At 33.6% G+C, this 19,202-nt stretch overlaps 1 protein-coding gene across 7 annotated transcripts in view; it reads left to right on the top strand.

The window, feature by feature from the left end:
* The window catches only part of Ipo11 (importin 11), a 199,948-nt gene that overhangs the window by 94,060 nt on the left and 86,686 nt on the right, over positions 1 to 19,202 (top strand). For all 7 annotated transcript variants that reach the window (XR_007346325.1, XM_015497266.2, XM_048799989.1 and 4 more), the window contains exons 17-20: positions 237 to 270; positions 457 to 497; positions 2,180 to 2,296; positions 5,536 to 5,649. Coding sequence is in view for 6 of the 7 variants with exons in the window: in XM_015497266.2 (XP_015352752.1) it covers positions 237 to 270; positions 457 to 497; positions 2,180 to 2,296; positions 5,536 to 5,649 (306 nt within the window). In the remaining variant the exon portion in view is untranslated. The remainder of the gene's footprint in view (positions 1 to 236; positions 271 to 456; positions 498 to 2,179; positions 2,297 to 5,535; positions 5,650 to 19,202) is intronic.

Below are 19,202 nucleotides of genomic sequence, written 5' to 3'. Positions count from 1 at the left end.
GGACTATCTTTATTTCTGCATTTAATTCTCTGACTTTGATATTAAAAAAAATAAGTCTGGACAAAATTTTTAAAATAAAATTTTTAAAATAAAAAACAAAATATAAAGTAGAGAAAATGATTTGAAATAATTTTTTTCATTAGGTAATAATGATGTTTGGTAGATGATTAATTTAGTAGATGATTTAGTAGATGATTAATCTAGAATGATTAAATGTAATGATGTACTTTCTTTAGGTCCGGATTGAAACAGCCACAACTCTGAAGTTGAATATCCTTTTAAAAATTTAAAAGTACTTTATTACAAAGAAGTTTGTTAACACTTATGAATTATTATATTTTAAATTAATTTGAGTTAATTTAAAATGTAGGTTTTGATTGGTTTATATTTGTTTTAGATATATTCTTATCATGATAAACCTCCTATGAGTTCTCTGTGTTCCTTAACTTCATTTACCTGTTGATGATTTTGAATTTAGAACAGATCAGTTTCTACCGGTAAGAATATTCATTTCCAGATTTTATAACAATTGCTACTTATATTTTTTGAATATTGTGTTGTTTTATAACTGAAATTATGTATATACATGCATAAATAGTTGTTTATTAAAACTGAATTTTAAAATACATTGGATCATTTTGGAGGATCTCACTTTTTTTGTAACTCTTCTGATAAACTTGTTGGAAACAGGTCACTTTTATTGTGTGTAGTTTTGTTTAACTATTTTGTCATTGATTTTGAAGTTAAACACCAACTTTTTCTTTTTTTACAATTATAAAATATCTAATATTTTAATTTATGTGTTACTTTTTTTTTTTTTTTTTTTTTTTGGTACCAGGGACACACTGAAGCACATCTCCAGTCCCTTTTTTATATTTTATTTAGAGACAGGATCTTGCTAAGTTGCTGAGGCTGGCTTTGAACTTACTATTCTGCCTCAGCCTCTTGCCTCAGCCTCCAAAATCGCTGAGATTATAGGTGTTCCGCACCACACCCATCTCTGTCTGTTACTTTTATTCCTTATATTGTTTCCCTCCATTATTTGGGTTTACATGGGTGAATCTTGACAGTAGATTGCAAAGTACTTGAAGAGGAGAATACCAAATCATATTCATCTTTTTGTTATTCACTAAATCCTGAGCACCTAGCATAGTGTTTTCAAATAGTTGATTCTCAGTAAGCATTTGTTAAATATATTAGTAACATTGAAGTGTTAGTGTTTGTTCTTAAGAAGACTAGATGAGAAGAAAATTATATGATAAAATGTCTGTTGTTTATTTATCTTTTTTGTGTTATAGATTGGAAAACTTGTAGAGGAATGAGTTTTTAAAATAATTAATTATTAGATATTTTTAATGAAAGAAATGTTTTAGTATTTTATATAAAAATGAACATTCACCAAAAACAATAATAAAGAATTAACCAGGGGTTGGGGTTGTGGCTCAGTGGGTAGCGTGCTTGCCTTGCACCCGTGGGACACTGGGTTCAATCCTCAGCACCACATAAATAAATAAAATAATAAAATAAAGGTATTGTGTCCATCTGCAACTAAAAAAAAATTTAACCAAATATCTGAGTGAACGAATGGTTTATATAAGTCCCTGTGATTTGTCAGTTTCAAACATAATTTTTATAAAGTAGGTGTTCAAAGCCAGACACATGCTATGAGTTTTTTATTTTTTAATAAATGGTCTGTCATTCATAGAATAACAAGCATTTATCTCCCAAAATTTGTATCTCCATGCCACATAAGTTAAAGACCACATCAGATAGCTGGCCATGAGTACAATAATTCATGTTCTTTTTGCTTAAATATATATTACAAAAAAAAAAAACATTTTGTGATTAGTAATAGAAATATGTGGAAGAAGAGTGAGAATTAGATTTTAAACATTAGTTAATAGAATTAGATTTTAAACATTCATAGTATAGACAGTCTTTTTCTAAACATTCAATTTGTGGGTGATTAAGATTGTGAAAGAGACACATTTAGTAATAATAAAATAACAAATTAATGTCTTAGATGTATTGGTGGTTGAACAATTTAAAATTGTTACTAAGGTTTTGACTTTCTGGTTATCTTTCATTGCTTCAATATGATTTATTTTTTATTTACGTCAATGTAGATGTAGAGGTCTATACATTTTACTTCTCAACCTTTTTTTCCTTTTACCTACAGTATTTGGAGACCATGTTCACACTACTTTTTCAGTTATTACAGCAAGTTACAGAATGTGACACGAAGATGCACGTTTTGCATGTCCTTTCTTGTGTGATTGAAAGAGTCAACATGCAGGTAATTTTGTTATAAAACATGAAAATAAGTGTCAGAGAGGTAAGTAGAATATGTGTAGAATTCATCAATATCTTTGTTTTTCAATCTACTTCTTTTTAAATTAATTTTTTTCTTATAATTGTAGATGGACAGCATGCCTTTATTTAATTTATTTTTATGTGGTGCTGAGGATCGAACCTAGTGCCTCACACATGCCAGGCAACTGTGCTGCCACTGAGCTCCAGCTCCAGCTGTCAGTCTACATTGTTTAAAAGTTAATGTGAAAATTAATGTGTTCAGCCCGGTGCAGTGGGTCACACCGTAATACCAGTGGCTCAGGAGGCTGAGGCAGGAGAATTCAAAGCCAGCCTCAGCAACTTATTGAGGCGTTAAGCAACTTGGTGAGACCCTGTCTCTAAATAAAATACAAAATAGGATTGGGGATTTAGCTCAGTGGTCAAGTGCCCCTGAATTCAATCCTTGGTACCTGCCCCCATTCCCAAAAATACGTTCATTAAAATGCATTGGTTGTGATTTTATTTATGTATTTAGAATTTACATGTCTATACATGTTTTTTAAAAATAACTAATAAAAATTGAAATTTGAGAAAACTACATCAACATAGTAGAGGTATTTAGAAAGAAAGTAGAATTTTCCATATCTTAGAAAATCTGGTTTAGTCTTAATACTTTTAAAATTCAGTCCAAGTGAAGGCATGGCCACAGGTGTTTGTCAGCAAGTACACATTTTCTCAGAGATCTGTTATTTTACCTTAAAAATTAAATGTGTTTTGCCCACATTATATCTACATTTGGTTTAATATAAAAATGATGTGTAAGGTTGTTATCAGTTATTTGGTTTCTTTTGTTATTCATCTTTGTGAAAAATTGATAACCCTGGGAGCACATTATTATTATCCTGTGGTGGCTTATATCCTCATTCACAACAATATATCTTTGTTTGAAAATCACTGTATTGTGATAGGTAAGATGAAAATCTCAGTGTAGTTTTGATTTGCGTTTCCCTGGTTAATAAGGATGTTAAATTTTTTTTTTTTTAATCTATTTGTTGACCGCTATATTTTTTTCCTCCTGACAAATGTCTGTTTAGTTCATTTGCCATTTATTGATTGGTTTTTTTGTGTGTGTGGTTTTTGTTTGTTTTTTGTGTGTGTGTTAATTTTTTTTGTGTGTTCTTTATATAGTCTGAATATTAATCCTCTGTCAGAAGACTAGCTGGCCAAGATTTTCTCAGGTGGTAGTTTACCGGGGATTAAACTCAGGGGCAATCAACCACTGAGCCACATCCCTAGCCCTATTTTGTATTTTATTTAGAGACAGGGTCTCACTGACTTGCTTATTAACACCTTGCTGTTACTGAGGCTGGCTTTTAACTTGAGATCCTCCTGCCTCAGCCTCCCAAGCTGTTGAGATTATATATTTTTATATACCACATATTTCTTTAACCATTCAGTCTGTTGATGGATATTTAAGTTGATTGCACATATTGGCTATTGTGAATAATGCTAAAATGAACTCATAGAGTATGAGTGATCTCTTCAGGATCCTAATTTCAATTCTTTTGAGATTGCTGGATCATATTTTGAGGAACTTCATACCAGTTTTTATTAGGAGATGCAACATTTGACTTCATGGTTTCTCTACCTCATTGGAATATTTTTTGGTTCTCATATTACCACTCTATCTTTAATCCCCAGCCCTTTTGATTTTTTTTTTTTAACAATAGTGACTATAAGTGATTTTTGAAGCATTGTTTTTGAAGCATTAACTTTAAGTTAGAATGTATATTCTAATAAAAAGCTAAGATTGGGGGCTGGGGTAGTGGCTCAGTGGTAGAGTGCTTGCCTAGCACATCTGAGGCACTGGGTTCAGTCCTTAGCACCACATAAAAATAAATAAAATAAAAGTATTGTGTCCATCTATAACTAAAAAAAAAAATTAAAAAAAGAAAAGTTAAGATTTATATATATGTATATGTATATATATATATATAACATATATATATATTATGGCTTTCATATGTAACTAGGTTGTTTGATTTTATTACCCCACCTTCTGTTCTTTGGAGTATCTTTTCTATTTTTTATAAACTCAGTCTTATTTTCCTTATCAGTAGATTGTATTGAATTTGGTATGTTGAAACCTGTGTTGTTTATATCATAATTGCCTGCTTTAAGTTAATTGAAGTGATCTTAAGTAGGAAACACTTAAGCGAAAGAGTTTTCAGTATTAACTGTGTAATAGTATGATTCAAATTTTGAAAATAACATAGTAGGTGATGAATTTATTACATGAAAGCAAGGTAATAAATACATTTCTTAATATTTGTTATATCTCACTGAAATATTTGAACAGATTAAGTTTTGTTACCACCATCACTAGGAAGGGGAATAAATCCTATAATTGTTTTGCTACCCTTTTAAAGTTCAATGTTGCATACACAGAATAAAGAAACCCTTTCTGAGAGTAATGTTTTATCTTATTTCATAAGATTCGGATAGTGCTAAAGCTATGAATGTCTAATATTTCTGTTTTATGATCAAGGATATCCTTCTCAGTGATTTCAGATACCATGGTCCTAAGCCTGGAGCTGGAACACTGTCCAGCTCTAGTGTAGATCCATTTTACTTTTCAAGAAACACACTGTCAGGCTGTGCTATGTTTTATTTTTTTCCCTCCTCTACAAACAGATTAACTTAATCATAGTGGGCATAACAATTTTATCCTTCAAAAATGGTTTTCTTCTCTTGTTTTCCCACCATATCTTGTTATACCTTTACCATTGCACGTTTTATTTTTCACAATAAGGGTTTATATAGTTTCTGTATATAGTTTTTCTTTCCAATGCCTTGTCCTAAGTGTCTGAAACTGGGAAGATGCCATCAGATAATTGTTAAATGAATGAACAAATGCTGGTTCTTTTTAATGTCATATAATTTGCACTTAGGTAAGCTGTTTTATTAAAAACAAAGCATATATGACATTATTTTCTATTAACCTGTGAGAATGTTTTATATTCATAAAGTATATTTCATTCAGTATATTTGATACTTTAAAATTCTTTTTAAATTATTTGCATCGAGTTCTGGGTCTCCATATAATATCTGATTTATCTTAATATATTTAGTAAATACTAAATATTTGTTGCCTCGGACTTAGGAGTATTTTGTCAGTGTTTCCCAAAGTAAATTGCCTTCTTCACTCATATAATTCTCTTTCTTCCTCCTCTGTTGTGGTAGATACGACCATATGTAGGATGTTTGGTGCAATATTTGCCTCTTCTTTGGAAGCAGAGTGAAGAACACAATATGTTAAGATGTGCTATTTTGACAACGCTTATTCACCTTGTTCAGGTAAGTTACTTCTCCAGAGTGTCTCAAGTATTTTTTGTTCTTGTCAAAAATTTTTCATTGTTTTCCTGTGATTTATGTTAATGGTAGTGGACAGCTTCGCATTTTTCCTTTTTTTTATGTATAACAGTCTTAAAAAACACTTTTTTATGTTTACTTGGGACATTTTTTTGAGGACATTTGAGAGATGTCTTGTACTTTTAAATGATAATTTCTTTTACTAAATGTTGTGCTCTTCGGTGATGACGAACTCTTGATTTCAGTTGTACTGTGCATGCAGTTTTCCTGGTGTTCAGGGCTCTTCTTCATCAACTTACTCTACATTTTTTTTCTCTTTATCTTTGATTTAAAATTAAAAAAAAAAATTTCCCTTTCATTATCTGGGAAGGCAAGAAAACAGGTGATTGCTTTTGAGGGAAGAGCAGTAGATTTCATTTTATATATTTTGATTTTGAAGTGTTAATAATATATGTAACAGAGAGGAACCTGAAACTTCTGAGAGAGCAACCTGGGTTTTCGTTCACATTTTAAAGTGAATTGTAGGGCTGAGGATATAGCTCAACTGGTAGGTACAGTGCTTTCTTTGCATGCACAAAGCTCTGGGTTCAATCTCCAGCACCACCAAAAAAAAAAAAAAAAATTGTAGTTGTAACATACAGACAGGGACAGGCTTAAGGCCAAGAGGTAAAATATCTTGGTCTGAGGATGCTCAAGTGATTTTATTGACTTTACTTCTGAGTTTGAATATTTTTCAATTGGGGAGATCTTCCTCTAAATCAAGAATTACAGCTAGGCATGGTGGAGCATACCTGTAACCCCAGTGGCTCGGGAGGCTGAGGCAGGAGGATTGTGAGTTCAGTGCCAGCCTCAGCAACAAGGCCCTAAGCACTCAGTGAGACCCTGTCACTAAATAAAATACAAAATAGGGCTGGGGGTGTGACTGTGACTCAGTGGTCAAGTTTCCCTTAATTCAGTCCTTAGTACCTCCCTCTCCCACCACTCCTCCCAAAAAACAGAATTATTACTGTGAAATTTTTATGTTAGTTTTTAAAAACCTTTCTCAACACCTTAACGATTTTGGGATGTGAACTTATTCTTTTCATGAATATTTAAGGAGGAATTTTATAGTTACAAATTTGTATTAGTTTTAGGTAGATGAATAGTGATACAAAATATTTTAAAGCACATTTACCCCTATTTTTATTTTGATAAAATTTAGATAATATAAAATTTGCCATCTTAACCAATTTTAGGTATAACGTTCAGTAATATTAAATACTTATAATGTTGTGCACACACTCTTTTCATCTTATAAATCGGAAATTATACCATTAAACAGTAATACTTCTTTTGCCCCCACCAAAGCTCTTAAAAAACATGTCTCAGTCTGTCTACCCTTTAATTCTTATGATTATTCTATAAAGATTATATTTCTTTAGGGCAGGACCTCTGGCTCGGTGGCATGCATGAGGCCCTGGGTTTGATCCTCAGCAGCACATAAAAATAAAGGCATTCTGTCCATCTACAACTACAAAACTTTTTTTAAAAAAAGATTATATTCCTCTTGTAAAAGAATAAATTTAAAAAAAAAACATAACAGAAGGTTAGCGATCATCTTTAACAGAACTAAGAATGCCTTCCAGATTCTTCATATTATATGTCTGCCAAAATGTCCTTTTAGATTCATTTGGGGAGTTTTGTGAAGAAGATTTAAAAATAAACAACAAGAACAAAAACTCCACCTTTAGTTTCTACTCAGGCAGTACTACTTCAGGGAATCTTAGTAAGCCTGAGAAACCTTGTGGAATGTTTGGGCTCTTTAATCATGGTAACTACCCTGTATGTCTGTATAGGGATGGAGGTGTAAAATAATTACCTGCCCTTTTGAAATAAGCATATAATAATTGATACTAAAATTGAGACTTTAATCATTTGGGACAATTAAGTTTATTGGTAGGTGTCCTTTCTTGAAAACTGTGGTCATCTTTTGGCTTGTAACAGATGATAGTGTAAGCTTTTCTGTGTTTTCCTTCTATATTTTTTACAAAGCTGGAAACCCAGACTTTGGTAGTCTTTGCCTGCAGAAGTCTATAACTGGCTAAAAATGAACTTTCTAGTCTGTAATAGTTGGCTTTAGTGGAAAGAGGTATTTAATTTATATAATAAAAAATTTGAGGGCCTACAATGTATAGTGCATGATACTAGGAACTTAGATGTAGAAGTAAATAGGGCAGGCTCTTTGTGAGGTGACTATCTAGGAAAATTAACTTTGTCATTAAAGGGCTCTTTTATCAGTGATAATGTGGTGATATGGGAACCTGTGTAGGGTTATCTATCTTGTTTGAAGGATAAAGTGAGGTATCAGCAAAGGCCTCCTGGCAGAGATGGTATCCAAATGGTGGTATTGTAATATGCATGTGTTAAATAGTATATTAAAAGCAGGGAGGGGGTGGATGTTAATGAGATGGTGATTTAGGGATGAGGATGTTAAGGGTATTTTTGCCAAATTGAGCAGCATCTGTAAAACTCCCAAGGAATGAGAGAATGTGGTAGATTTTTATTTCTTTTAATGGTTTATTTATATGGATACGTTAAGGAGTCAGCTTTTGAAGTTGTTTTTTGTTTGTCTTTTTGTGATACTGGAGATTGAACCCAGAGCCTCATATATTACTAGGCAAGGGTACTATCATGAGCCACACCCCCAGCCCTTTTGTTGTTGTTTTTAAGATTTATCACCCACCACCCAACTGAGGGATTCTTTACCACTGAGCTACATCCCAGTGCTTTTAATTTCTATTTTGAGACAGGGTATTTTTTTTTTTTTTAGTTGTAGTTGGACACAATACATTTATATCTTTATTTTACATTTACGTGGTGCTGAGGATTGAACCCAGTGCCTCATGCATGCTAGGCAAGCACTCTACCACTGAGCCCGAGCCTAGCTCCAGCCCCTTGAGACAGGGTATTAATTGCTCAAGCTGGCCTGCAACTTGTTATCCTCCTGCCTCAGCCTCCTGAGTAGCTGGATTACAGGTGTGAACACCTCTACCTGTTTTGAAGATTTTTTTGTTGTTGTTGAAAAGTGACAGTACTTTGCTCCTCTTTATTTCCTGCTCAGTGGAGGAATCTACTTTTCTTATGGATGGATCTTTTTGTTTACAAAATCTGTGTAATGTGCATGTGTTGTTTATTCTTGATTTAAATACTTCATCACCTCTTGACTTCCTTACTAGATGAAGATTTAATCCTATTAAACCCTTTGTGTCACTTCCATCCCTCCATTGTCCCTATAAAGTTATTATAAGTTAACTTGGACACGATTATGGGTCAAGTTTTCTAACTGTACAAAGTCTATTTAAGGTATATATTAATTTTCTTTTTTTCATACCATCTTTCCAACAGCTACTTCTTTGCTTAGTATAATAGTTTCTGTTGCTATGTGTCAAATTACCATAAATCTGGTGATTTAAAACAACATCCACTTATTAGGTCATAGTTTTGTAAGTCAGAAATCTGGTATGCCATGTCTAAATTTTGATCAGAGTCTAATGGGCTGAAATTGAGGTATCTGCCAGTCCAAGTTTCCCTGGAAGTCTTTATGGAAAAAAATCTTACCATACTCACTCAGATTGTTGACAGAATTCATACCACAATTCCTTGATCTGTGGTATGAAGGTTCCAGCGAATGTGAGCGGGGGAATCCTTTCATTTTTTGTAGACCGCACATTCCTTCAACATGGAGAAATTCTTACATGTCAAATCTTCTGAGGTCTTCAATCTCTGACTGCCCTTTATGCAACTAGCGAGAGAAAACTCTCTTAAAAAGCTCATGTGAGTAAGTAGGCCTACCTGGATAATTTTTTTTATCTTAAGGTCAATTGATAGCAGACTTAATTACATCTGTAAAATCTCTTCCCATTAGTGTCCATGTTAGTATTTGATTGAATAATGGGGAAATGGTATGAGTACTCCAGAGGCGAAACTTAGGTCATCCTAGATTTCTTCTTACTACACTAGTTTTCTATGTAATTGAACCCATATTTTTTTACCTGTTACTTAAACTGTCCTTCAGTATGGTCAGAAACATCAGGCGTTATGTTACTTTCATCATCTTGAAGAAATATGAAATATTTTTATGTGCTTTAGTCTAGACTGGTTTTACTTTGTGCTTAGGCTTAGCTGTTATAATTGGATCCCTTTTTCACTGTCACTTAAAGGATTATTCTTGTTTTTTCTGTGGAATGCCTGTTTTCTATACCTCATTTTGCCATCTTGTTCAGTTTCTTCTTTGTGATGATGTCCATGAATGGGAGTGGTATTCTTGTAAAAGATAAACGGAGGTAAATTTTTTTGAGATTTTGCATATGTGAAAATGGTTTTATTCTATTTTCACAAAGTTCAGTAGTTTGGCTACTCATTTTGTGTGTGTGTGTTTAGTTTTTGCCTACTCAGAATTTTTATATAACAGCAGAATTCAATTCATACTACATAAATAGAGCACAGTTTTTCATATTGTACACAAAGTAGAGCCACACCATGTTTTCGTACATGTACCTAGGGTAATGATGTCCATCTCATTCTACCATCTTTCCTACCCCCATGTCCCTTTCTTTCCTTTCCTTCCCCTTTGCTCTTTCTAAGGTTTGTCTGTTCCTCCCATGCTCCCCTCCCCCCATCCCCACCATAAATCAGCATCTTTTTTTTTAACCTATAGTTATTTTCATGGGTTTAACATTCCATTTTATTTAAACTTTTTATACAAGTAAAAAAGATACATTATATGTATAAAACTTAATAATTTTCACAAAGTATACATATTTACATAACCAACCAAAAGGTAAGTTACATTGGCAGCACCCCAAGAGCCCTGTTTGTATGCCCATTACTCACTATGCTCCAAAAGGTAACCACTATCCTGCTTCCAACCTGACATTGAATTTTTCATGAATAGAATCATTCAGTAAGCATTTTTTTGTTTGCATGCTATATTTCACTTAGTATAATGTTTGTGAAAATTATCCGTGTTGTTGTGTGTAGCAATCGTTTGTTCATCTGCATTTCTAAACCCTATCCTTTTGGAGAAATGTGTCATAATTTCTCAATAATTCTATTTCCAAAGTTGTTTCCGATTTGGGCTATTAAAATACCATTGAAACAAACACTCTTGTATATGTTTTCTTTTTAATATTTATTTTTTAGTTGTAGTTTGACATAATACCTTTATTTTATTTTTAAATTCTCTAATTTGTTATATATGACAACAGAATACATTACAATTCATATAACACATATAGAGTGTGATTTTTCTTATCTCTGGTTGTATATAAAGTATATTCACACCATTTGTTTCTTCATACATGTACTTAGGGTAATGATGTCCATCACATTACACCATCTTTCCTACTCCAATGCCTCCTCTCTTCCCCTCCCACCCCTTTGCTCTATCTAGAGTTCATCTAATACTCCCTTGTTCCCCCTCCCAACCCCACTATGCATCAGCCTTCTTATATCAGAGAAAACATTCAGCATTTGTTTTGGGGGGATTGGCTTACTTCGCTTAGCATGATATTCATTTATCTGCAAATGCCATGATTTTTTTCTCTTTTATTGCTGAGTAATACTCCATTGTGTATATATACCACATTTTCTTTATCCATTCATCTACTAAGGGACAACTAGGTTGGTTCCACAATTTAGCTGTGAATTGTGCTGCTATAAACATGGATGTGGCTATTTTAAGTCCTTTGGGTATAAACCAAGGAGTAGGTGGTTCCATTCCCAGTTTTTCAAGGAATCTCCATACTGCTTTCCAGATTTGTTTCACCAATTTACAGTCCTGCCAGCAATGTAAGAGTGTGCCCTTTTCCCCACATCCTCACCATCACTTATTGTTGTTTGTATTCTTTTTTGTTTGTTTTTATTTTTGTTGTTTTTTTTTGTTTGTTTGTTTTGTATTCTTTTTAAGATTTTTTTAAAAAATGTTTATTTATTAGTTGTAGTTGGACATAATATGTTTATTTTATTTATTTATATGTGGTGCTGAAGATCCAACTCAAGGCCTTACATGCGTTAGGCGAGTGCTCTACTGCTGAGCCACAACCCCAACCCTGTTTGTGGGTTTTTTTTTTAATGTTTATTTTTTAGTTATAGGTGGACGCAATATTTTATTTTTTTGTGGTACTGAATATCGAACCCAGTGCCTCACGCATACTAGGCGAGTAATCTACCTCTGAGCCACAACCTCACCCCACCCCCCCCCCCCACCCCAGTTTGTATTCTTAATAGCTGCCATTCTGCTTGGAGTGAGATAAAATCTTACAGTAGTTTTGATTTGCATTTCTCTAATTGCTAGAGATGCTGAACATTTTTTCATCTATTTGTTGATTGATTGTATTTCATCTTAGAAGTGTCTGTTCAGTTGTTGGCTCATTTATTGACTGGGTTATTGTGTGTGTGTGTGTGTGTGTGTTAAGACTTTTGAGTTATTTATATATCCTAGAGATTAGTGCTGTCTCATGTGCCTGTGGTAAAAATTTGCTCCCATTCTGTAAGCTCTCTATTCACTTCACTGATTATTTCCTTTGCTGAGAAGATTTTGTGTTTGAATCCATCCCATTTATTGATTCTTGATTTTAATTCTTGCGCTATAGAAGTCTTATTAAGGTCAGGGCCTAATCCAGCCTGATGGAGATTTGGGCCTACTTTTTCTTATATTAGTTGCAGGGTCTCTGGCTTAATTCCTAGGTCCTTGATCCACTTTGAGTTGAGTTTTATGCATGGTAAGAGATAAGGGCTTAATTTCATTTTGTTGCGTATAGATTTCCAGTTTTCCTAGCACCATTTGTTAAAGAGGCTATTTTTTCTCCAATATATGTTTGCACCTTTGTGTAATATAAGAATATCTGTATTTATGTGGGTTTGTCTCTGTGTCCTCTATTCTGTACCATTGGTCTACAAGTTTAGTTTGGTGCCAGTACCATGCCATTTTTGTTACTGTCTTTCTGTAGTATAGTTTAAGGTCTGATATAGTGATGCTACCTGCTTCACTCTTCTTGCTAAGGACTGCTTTAGCTATTGTGGGTCTCTTATTTTCCCAAATGAATTTCATGACTGCTTTTTCTCTTTCTGTGAGGAATGTCATTGGAATTTTTATTGGAATTGCATTAAATCTTTATAGTGCTTTTGGTAGTATGGTCATATTGACAATATTAATTCTGCCTATCCAAGAACAAGGTAGATTTTTCCATCTTCTAAGGTCTTTTTTAATTTCTTTCTTTAGTGTTCTGTAGTTTTTATTGCAGAGGTCTTTCACCTCTTTCGTTAAGTTGATTCCCAGGTTTTTTTTTTTTTTTTTTTTGAGGCTATTGTAAATGGGGTAGTTTTCTTAATTTCTCTTTCAGAGAATTTGTCACTGATACACAGAAATGCCTTTGATTATGGATGTTGATTTTATATCCTGCTACTTTGCTAAATTCATTTATCAGTTCTAGAAGTTTTCTGGTGGACTTTTTTGGGAGTCTTCTATGTATAGAATCATGTCGTTGGCAAATAGTGATAGCTTGAGTTCTTCTTTTCCTTTTTGTATCCCTTTTATTTCTTTTGTCTAATTGCTCTAGAGTTTCAAGGACTATGTTAAATAGAAGTGGTGAAAGAGGGCATTCCTATCTTATTCCAGTTTTTAGAGGGAATTTTTCTCCATTTATAATGATGTTGGCCTTCGCCTTAGCATAGATAGCTTTTACAATGTTGAGATGTGTTCCTGTTATCCCTAGTTTTTCTACTGTTGTAACATGAAGTGGTGCTATATTTTGTCGAATGCTTTTTCTGCATTTATTAAGATGATCATATGATTCTTTAAGTCTGTTGATGTGATGAATTACATTTATTGATTTCTGTATGTTGAACCAACCTTGTATCCGTGCGATGAACCCCACTTGTTCTTGTTCGTGATGCACTGTCTTTTTGATACGTTTTTGTGTTCAATGTGCCAGAATTTTATTGAGAATTTTCACATCTATGTTCATTAGAAAGATTGGTCTGATGTTTTCTTTCTCTGATGTGTCTTTGTCTGGTTTTGGAATCAGGGTGATATTGGCCTCATAGAATGAGTTTGGAAGTGTTTTCTCTTTTATCATCCCGATTAAGTTTGGGCAAATCATATGACGCTAGAAATTTATTGATGCCTTTAATGTTTTCTATTTTATTGGAGTACAAATTTTTAAAATAATTTCTAATTATCTTCTGTATTTCTGTAGTATCTGTTTTGATATTTCTTTTTTCATCATGGATGTTAGTAATTTGAGGGAATATTTTTTTCTCTCTCCTCTTTGTTAGCATGGATAAGGGTTTATCAATTTTATTTATTTTTTTCAAAGAACCAACTTTTTATTTTAAGTTTTTAAGTTTTTTTTGTTGTTTCAATTTCATTGATTTTTAGCTCTAATTTTAATTATTTCCTTTCTTCTACTGCTTTTGGTGTTGATTTGTTCTTTTTCTAGGGCTTTGAGCTATATAACATTAGGTCATTTATTTGTTGACCTTTTCTTCTTTTAAGGAATGAACTCCATGCATTGAACTTTTCTCTTAGTACTGCCTTCATAGTATCCCAGAGATTTTGATATGTTGTATCAGTGTTATTTACCTCTAAGAATTTTTTTAATCTCTTCTTTGATGCCTTTTGCAATCCATTGTTCATTTAATATTATTTAGTCTCCAGGTGTTGGGAGTAGCTTTTGTTTTTTATTTTATCATTTGTTTTCAATTTTATTTCATTATGATCTAATATAATGCATGGTAGTATCCCTACTTTTTTGTATTTGCTAAGAGTGGCATAATATGGGTTGTATTTTAAAGAAGGATCCATGTGCTGCTGAGCAGAAAGTGATTTGCTTGTTGATGGATGAAATATTCTATATATGTCAGTTAAGCCTAAGTTACTGATTTTATTATTGAGTTTTATAGTTTCTTTGTTCAGCTTTTGTTTGGAAGATCTATCCAGTGGTGAAAGAGACGTGTTAAAATCATCCAGAATTATTGTGTTGTGGGCTATTTGACTCTTGAATTTGAGAAGAGTTTTTTTGATGAATGTAGATGGTCTATTGTTTGAGGCATATATATTTATAATTGTTATGTCTTGTTGGTGTATGGTTTCCTTAAGCAGTATGAAATGTCCTTATTTATCCCTTTTTATCAACTTTGGTTTGAAGTCTACTTTATTTGATATGAGGATGGAGACTCCTGCTTTTTTCCCGCAATCCATGTGAGTGGTATGTTTTTTTCACCTTCAGTCTGTGGATGTCTTTTCCTATGAGATGAGTCTCTTGGAGGCAGCATATTTTTGCATCTTTTTAAATCCCATGTGCCAGCCTATGTCTTTTGATTGGTGAGTTTAGGCCATTAACATTCAGGGTTATTATTGAGATATAATTTGTATTCCCAACCATTTTTGTTTATTTTTGGTATTTAACTTGACTTGGTCTCTCTTTTGATTAGATTTTCCTTTAGTGTAATACCTCCGTCTGCTGCTTTTCATTGTTTTTCATTTCCTCATGGAATATTTTGCCAAGGAAGTTCTGTAGTGCAAGGTTTTTTCTCATCAAATCTAAAGGTTAATTTTGCTGGATACAAGATTCTTTTTTTTTTTTAATATTTATTTTTTAGTTGTAGTTAGACACAATACCTTTATTTTGCTAATTTATTTATTTTTTTAATGTGGTGCTGAGGATCCAACCCAGGGTCTCTCACATGTGAGGCAAGCACTCTACCGCTGAGCCACAACCCCAGCCCTGGATACAAGATCTTGGTTGACATCCATTTTCTTACATAGCGTGGTATATGTTTTTCCAGGATCTTCTCGTTTTCAGGGTCTGGGTTGAAAAATCTGCAGAAAATTCCAGTTGGTTTCCCCCATATGTGATTTGATTCCTTTCTCTCATGGCTTTTAAGATTCTTTTCTTATTCTGTATGCTTGGCATTTTCATTATTATGTGCCTTGTTTGATGTGGATCTGTTGTGATTTTGGTCTTTGTCATCCTGTAAGCGTCCCATATTTGGTTTCCCAATTCATTCTTCATGGTTGGAAAGTTTTCTAATATTATTTCATTGAATAGATTCTTCATTCCTTTGGTTTGGAACTCTACACCTTCCTCTATTGCAATAACTCTTACATTTGGTCTTTTTATGTTATCTTTCTTGAATGTTTTGCTCATGGTTTCTTACCATCTTCATTGTGTGAACTACATTCTTGTCATGATTATAATTTTTCTTCATTGTCTGAGGTCCTGTCTTCCAAGTGGTCTAATCTTTTGGTGATACTTTCTATTGAGCTTTTAATTTGGTTTATTGTTTCTTTCATTTCGAGGATTTCTGTCCCCCACCCCCAGAACCTCTATCTCTTTGTTGAAGTAATCTTTTGCTTTCTGTATTTGCCTATATAGCTCTATCAAACTGATCTTTTGCTGCCTGTATTTGTTCTCTTATATCATCCTTTAATTTACAGAACATTTTAATTATGTACATCCTGAACTCCTTCTCTGTCATTTCTTCTGATATGCTAGTCATGCATTCTAATAATGTATTATCTTGATTTGTCCGAGGCACTTTTTTTCCTTGTTTTTTCATGTTGTTTGTGTGTCCTCCCTTCTAGCACCATGGATTGGAGGCATTTCTGTTTTTATCCTATAGGCTTATAGTGCCCCTTCAGGGTTCCAATACCTTTCCTTTGAGGGAAAGAACAATGTTAACAGATCCTAATACAAATATTATTCAACCTTAAACCTAATAGTTGTTAATAAGACGTTTACAGTTTTATCACAATATTACAGAAATGATGAGTTCATTTATTATCTACAATATAAACAGTAGGTTTGTAGAAAGGTTTACAGTTTCTGATGTGGACAAAGAACAGGAAGTGAGGTATAGGAAGAGATGTTGAAGGGGTAAGAGATGAGGAATAGAGTTATTATTTCTTCGGAAGTATGAGAGAGGAATCTAAAGAAGAAGGTTAGGAGCAGGAGAAGAGTGAGGAAGTGATTTTGAGGAGACAAGTAAGTGGGAAGACAATAGAGCACATAAAATAAACACGCAAATACTAAGAAAAATAAAAAACGTAAAAATAGGAGGTAAAAGAATATACAACACAACTGTAATATACTATTAAGACATCCCAGTCCTCGGTATCCTAATTTATGCAATGTATTTGGTTTCACAAATGTTGGGAATGTCAAGAGTGGCAGAATAGAGAGGGAGGAAAAAAGAAAAATAAATTTTAAAAGAAGAAGCAAAGACTGTTTTGGTTGGAGATCAGTATCTTTCCTGATTCCCTTCTCATTCAATAGGTGGGATTGTATGTTGTTTGCTGGTATCTCCACCCTCAGGATTGTGAAGGTTGGGAAGGAGGTTCCCACCTCAGGGTGGGAAGGTTGGTCTTAGACGTTCAGGGCACCTGGAAGTTGGGTATGGTACCATCTGTCCCCAGTGGGAGACTGCACCCCAAGGATCTCCTCTGGGGCTTGCTCGTGTGATGTGGGTGCCTGGTCTTCTTATATCACCTGTAGATCTCTCAGTTCCTGGTCTCTAAATTTAGTCTCTAAACTGTATCTTGCTCACCCTCTCCCTTTCTACTTCCTATTTGGGGATCTTTCTCTTAGCAGGGATTGTGGGTTGCGCTCTGTCTTTACACCTGTCTTAGAAGGCTGTTTTGTATTGGGCAGTCCTTGTGCTGGGGCGAGGGGTAGTTGGGGACTATCAGTACCTGCCCAGCCGGTGTTCTAAGCTGAGAGTTGCCCTAACTAAAGATGGCAATGAAGGTGTCCCAAGATGAAAGTGGATTCTTTCTATGATGGACTGTGGAGTTGGGGTTGGGAGGGCTGATAGGTGGCGTTCGGCGATGTATGTCATGAAGCTTTGTGTGGCTGTGGTCTCAATTTTAGAGATATTTTTCTTAATTCATGAATGTGTCATCACTTCTTCCCATTTATGGCAATTGTATGATCATCTTCTTTCTTTTTCTTTTTTTTCTAAGTTAATTTTATATATTTTTGTGCTAGGGATAGAACCTGGGGCCTCATGCATGCTAGGCAAGTACTCAGTCTCTGAGCTACATCCCTAGTCCATTTGTACCATTTGCAGTCTCATTACGATGTAGGTGTGTATTTATTCCATTGTTCTAGACACCTGGTGAACATTTCAGAATGAAACATATGTTAGAGGTTTAGATAAATGTATTGTATTTTGCTGATTATTTTTTCCATTTTATGGTTTTCTCTTCTCTCCAAACTTGTAATAACTTAGCTGATGGATATTCTGAATCAGTTCTCTACTTTTTTTTACTGCATATTTCCTGCTTTTTCTTGTCTTTGTGCTTTTATTTTACTTTCTGCAAGATTTTTCTCAATGTTATCTTTTAACCTTTCTATTATGCAATTCTTTTCTGGTCATATTTTAAAGTCTGTGACTTATATTTAGAAGAATCTTTTTGTTCATTTCATGTTTATTTTGTGAATGCAGTGTTTTATTATACCAAGGATGTTAAACTTTTCCAAACTTTAATTTCTTTTTGGTCTTGCTTTCTTTCAAGATGCTATTTTCTAATTGTTTTGTCTTATATTTTTCATATTAGATATTTTAATCATATTGTTTCATTCTTAGTTGCTCATTTCTATTTATTAATACTTTTTAGTTGTAGTTGGACACAGTACCTTTATTTTATTTATTTATTTTTATGTGGTGCTAAGGATTGAACCCAGTGCCTCACATGTGCCAGGCAAGCACTCTACTGCTGAGCTACATCTCCAGCCCTCGTTTCTATTTATTTACTTACTTTCCATCATGAAAAATTTGAAGCAGTATAATGCATCTTTAAACATCTTCCAAGTTCAAGATCTGTCAACAGGTTGTATAAATTTAAGAGTGGGTATTGAAAAGCTCAGTGGAGAGGGTGAGTTTCTGTCAGAAGCTTGAAAATGTGGGATTTCTTTTAGATTGATCTGTATTACATTCTGTGGGAAAGCAAGCCGTGTTAATATTTTAATATCTTTTCTCAGTGAAAGATCCCCCAATCTTCTGCCTATTAGTCTAATGTAATCTTCTTGTTTTATATCATCCCCAGCTCTTGATTACATGGAATTTTCTTGTCTTGAGAGTATTTTTTTTTACTCTTAGCAGAAAACAGTTTTATGCTAGTTCAAGAGAAGAGCCAGTTGTTTATCTTCTTGTTTATGTGAGATCTTGTTATCAAATTGCTTTTTTAAACACCTTCTAGAAGTTTTCTTATTATTAATACTTCTTCACTCATAGTCCCCCAAACACACATATATGCACAGACATAGATCTTTTCAAAATAACTGGCACTACCAGTTCCTGAGTCTTTTGGAAGATCAGTAATGTAAATCAGGCTGCTTCTTACCTTTGTTTTGTGAGGGTTTTTTGTTTTGTTTTGTTTTGTTTTTTTAACTCTTTAATTTGAGCCTTGGTTGCTTAGTTGTCTGAGTCAGTTACCACTTGTCTTTCTTTCCAGCATCCATATTAAATTACTTTTACTTTTCTAATTCTTTCTT

The sequence above is a fragment of the Marmota marmota genome, unplaced genomic scaffold, assembly GCF_001458135.2.
Source record: "Marmota marmota marmota unplaced genomic scaffold, marMar, whole genome shotgun sequence".
In the NCBI taxonomy this organism is placed as follows: Eukaryota; Metazoa; Chordata; class Mammalia; order Rodentia; family Sciuridae; genus Marmota; species Marmota marmota.
This window is presented reverse-complemented; position numbering and strand designations above follow the sequence as displayed.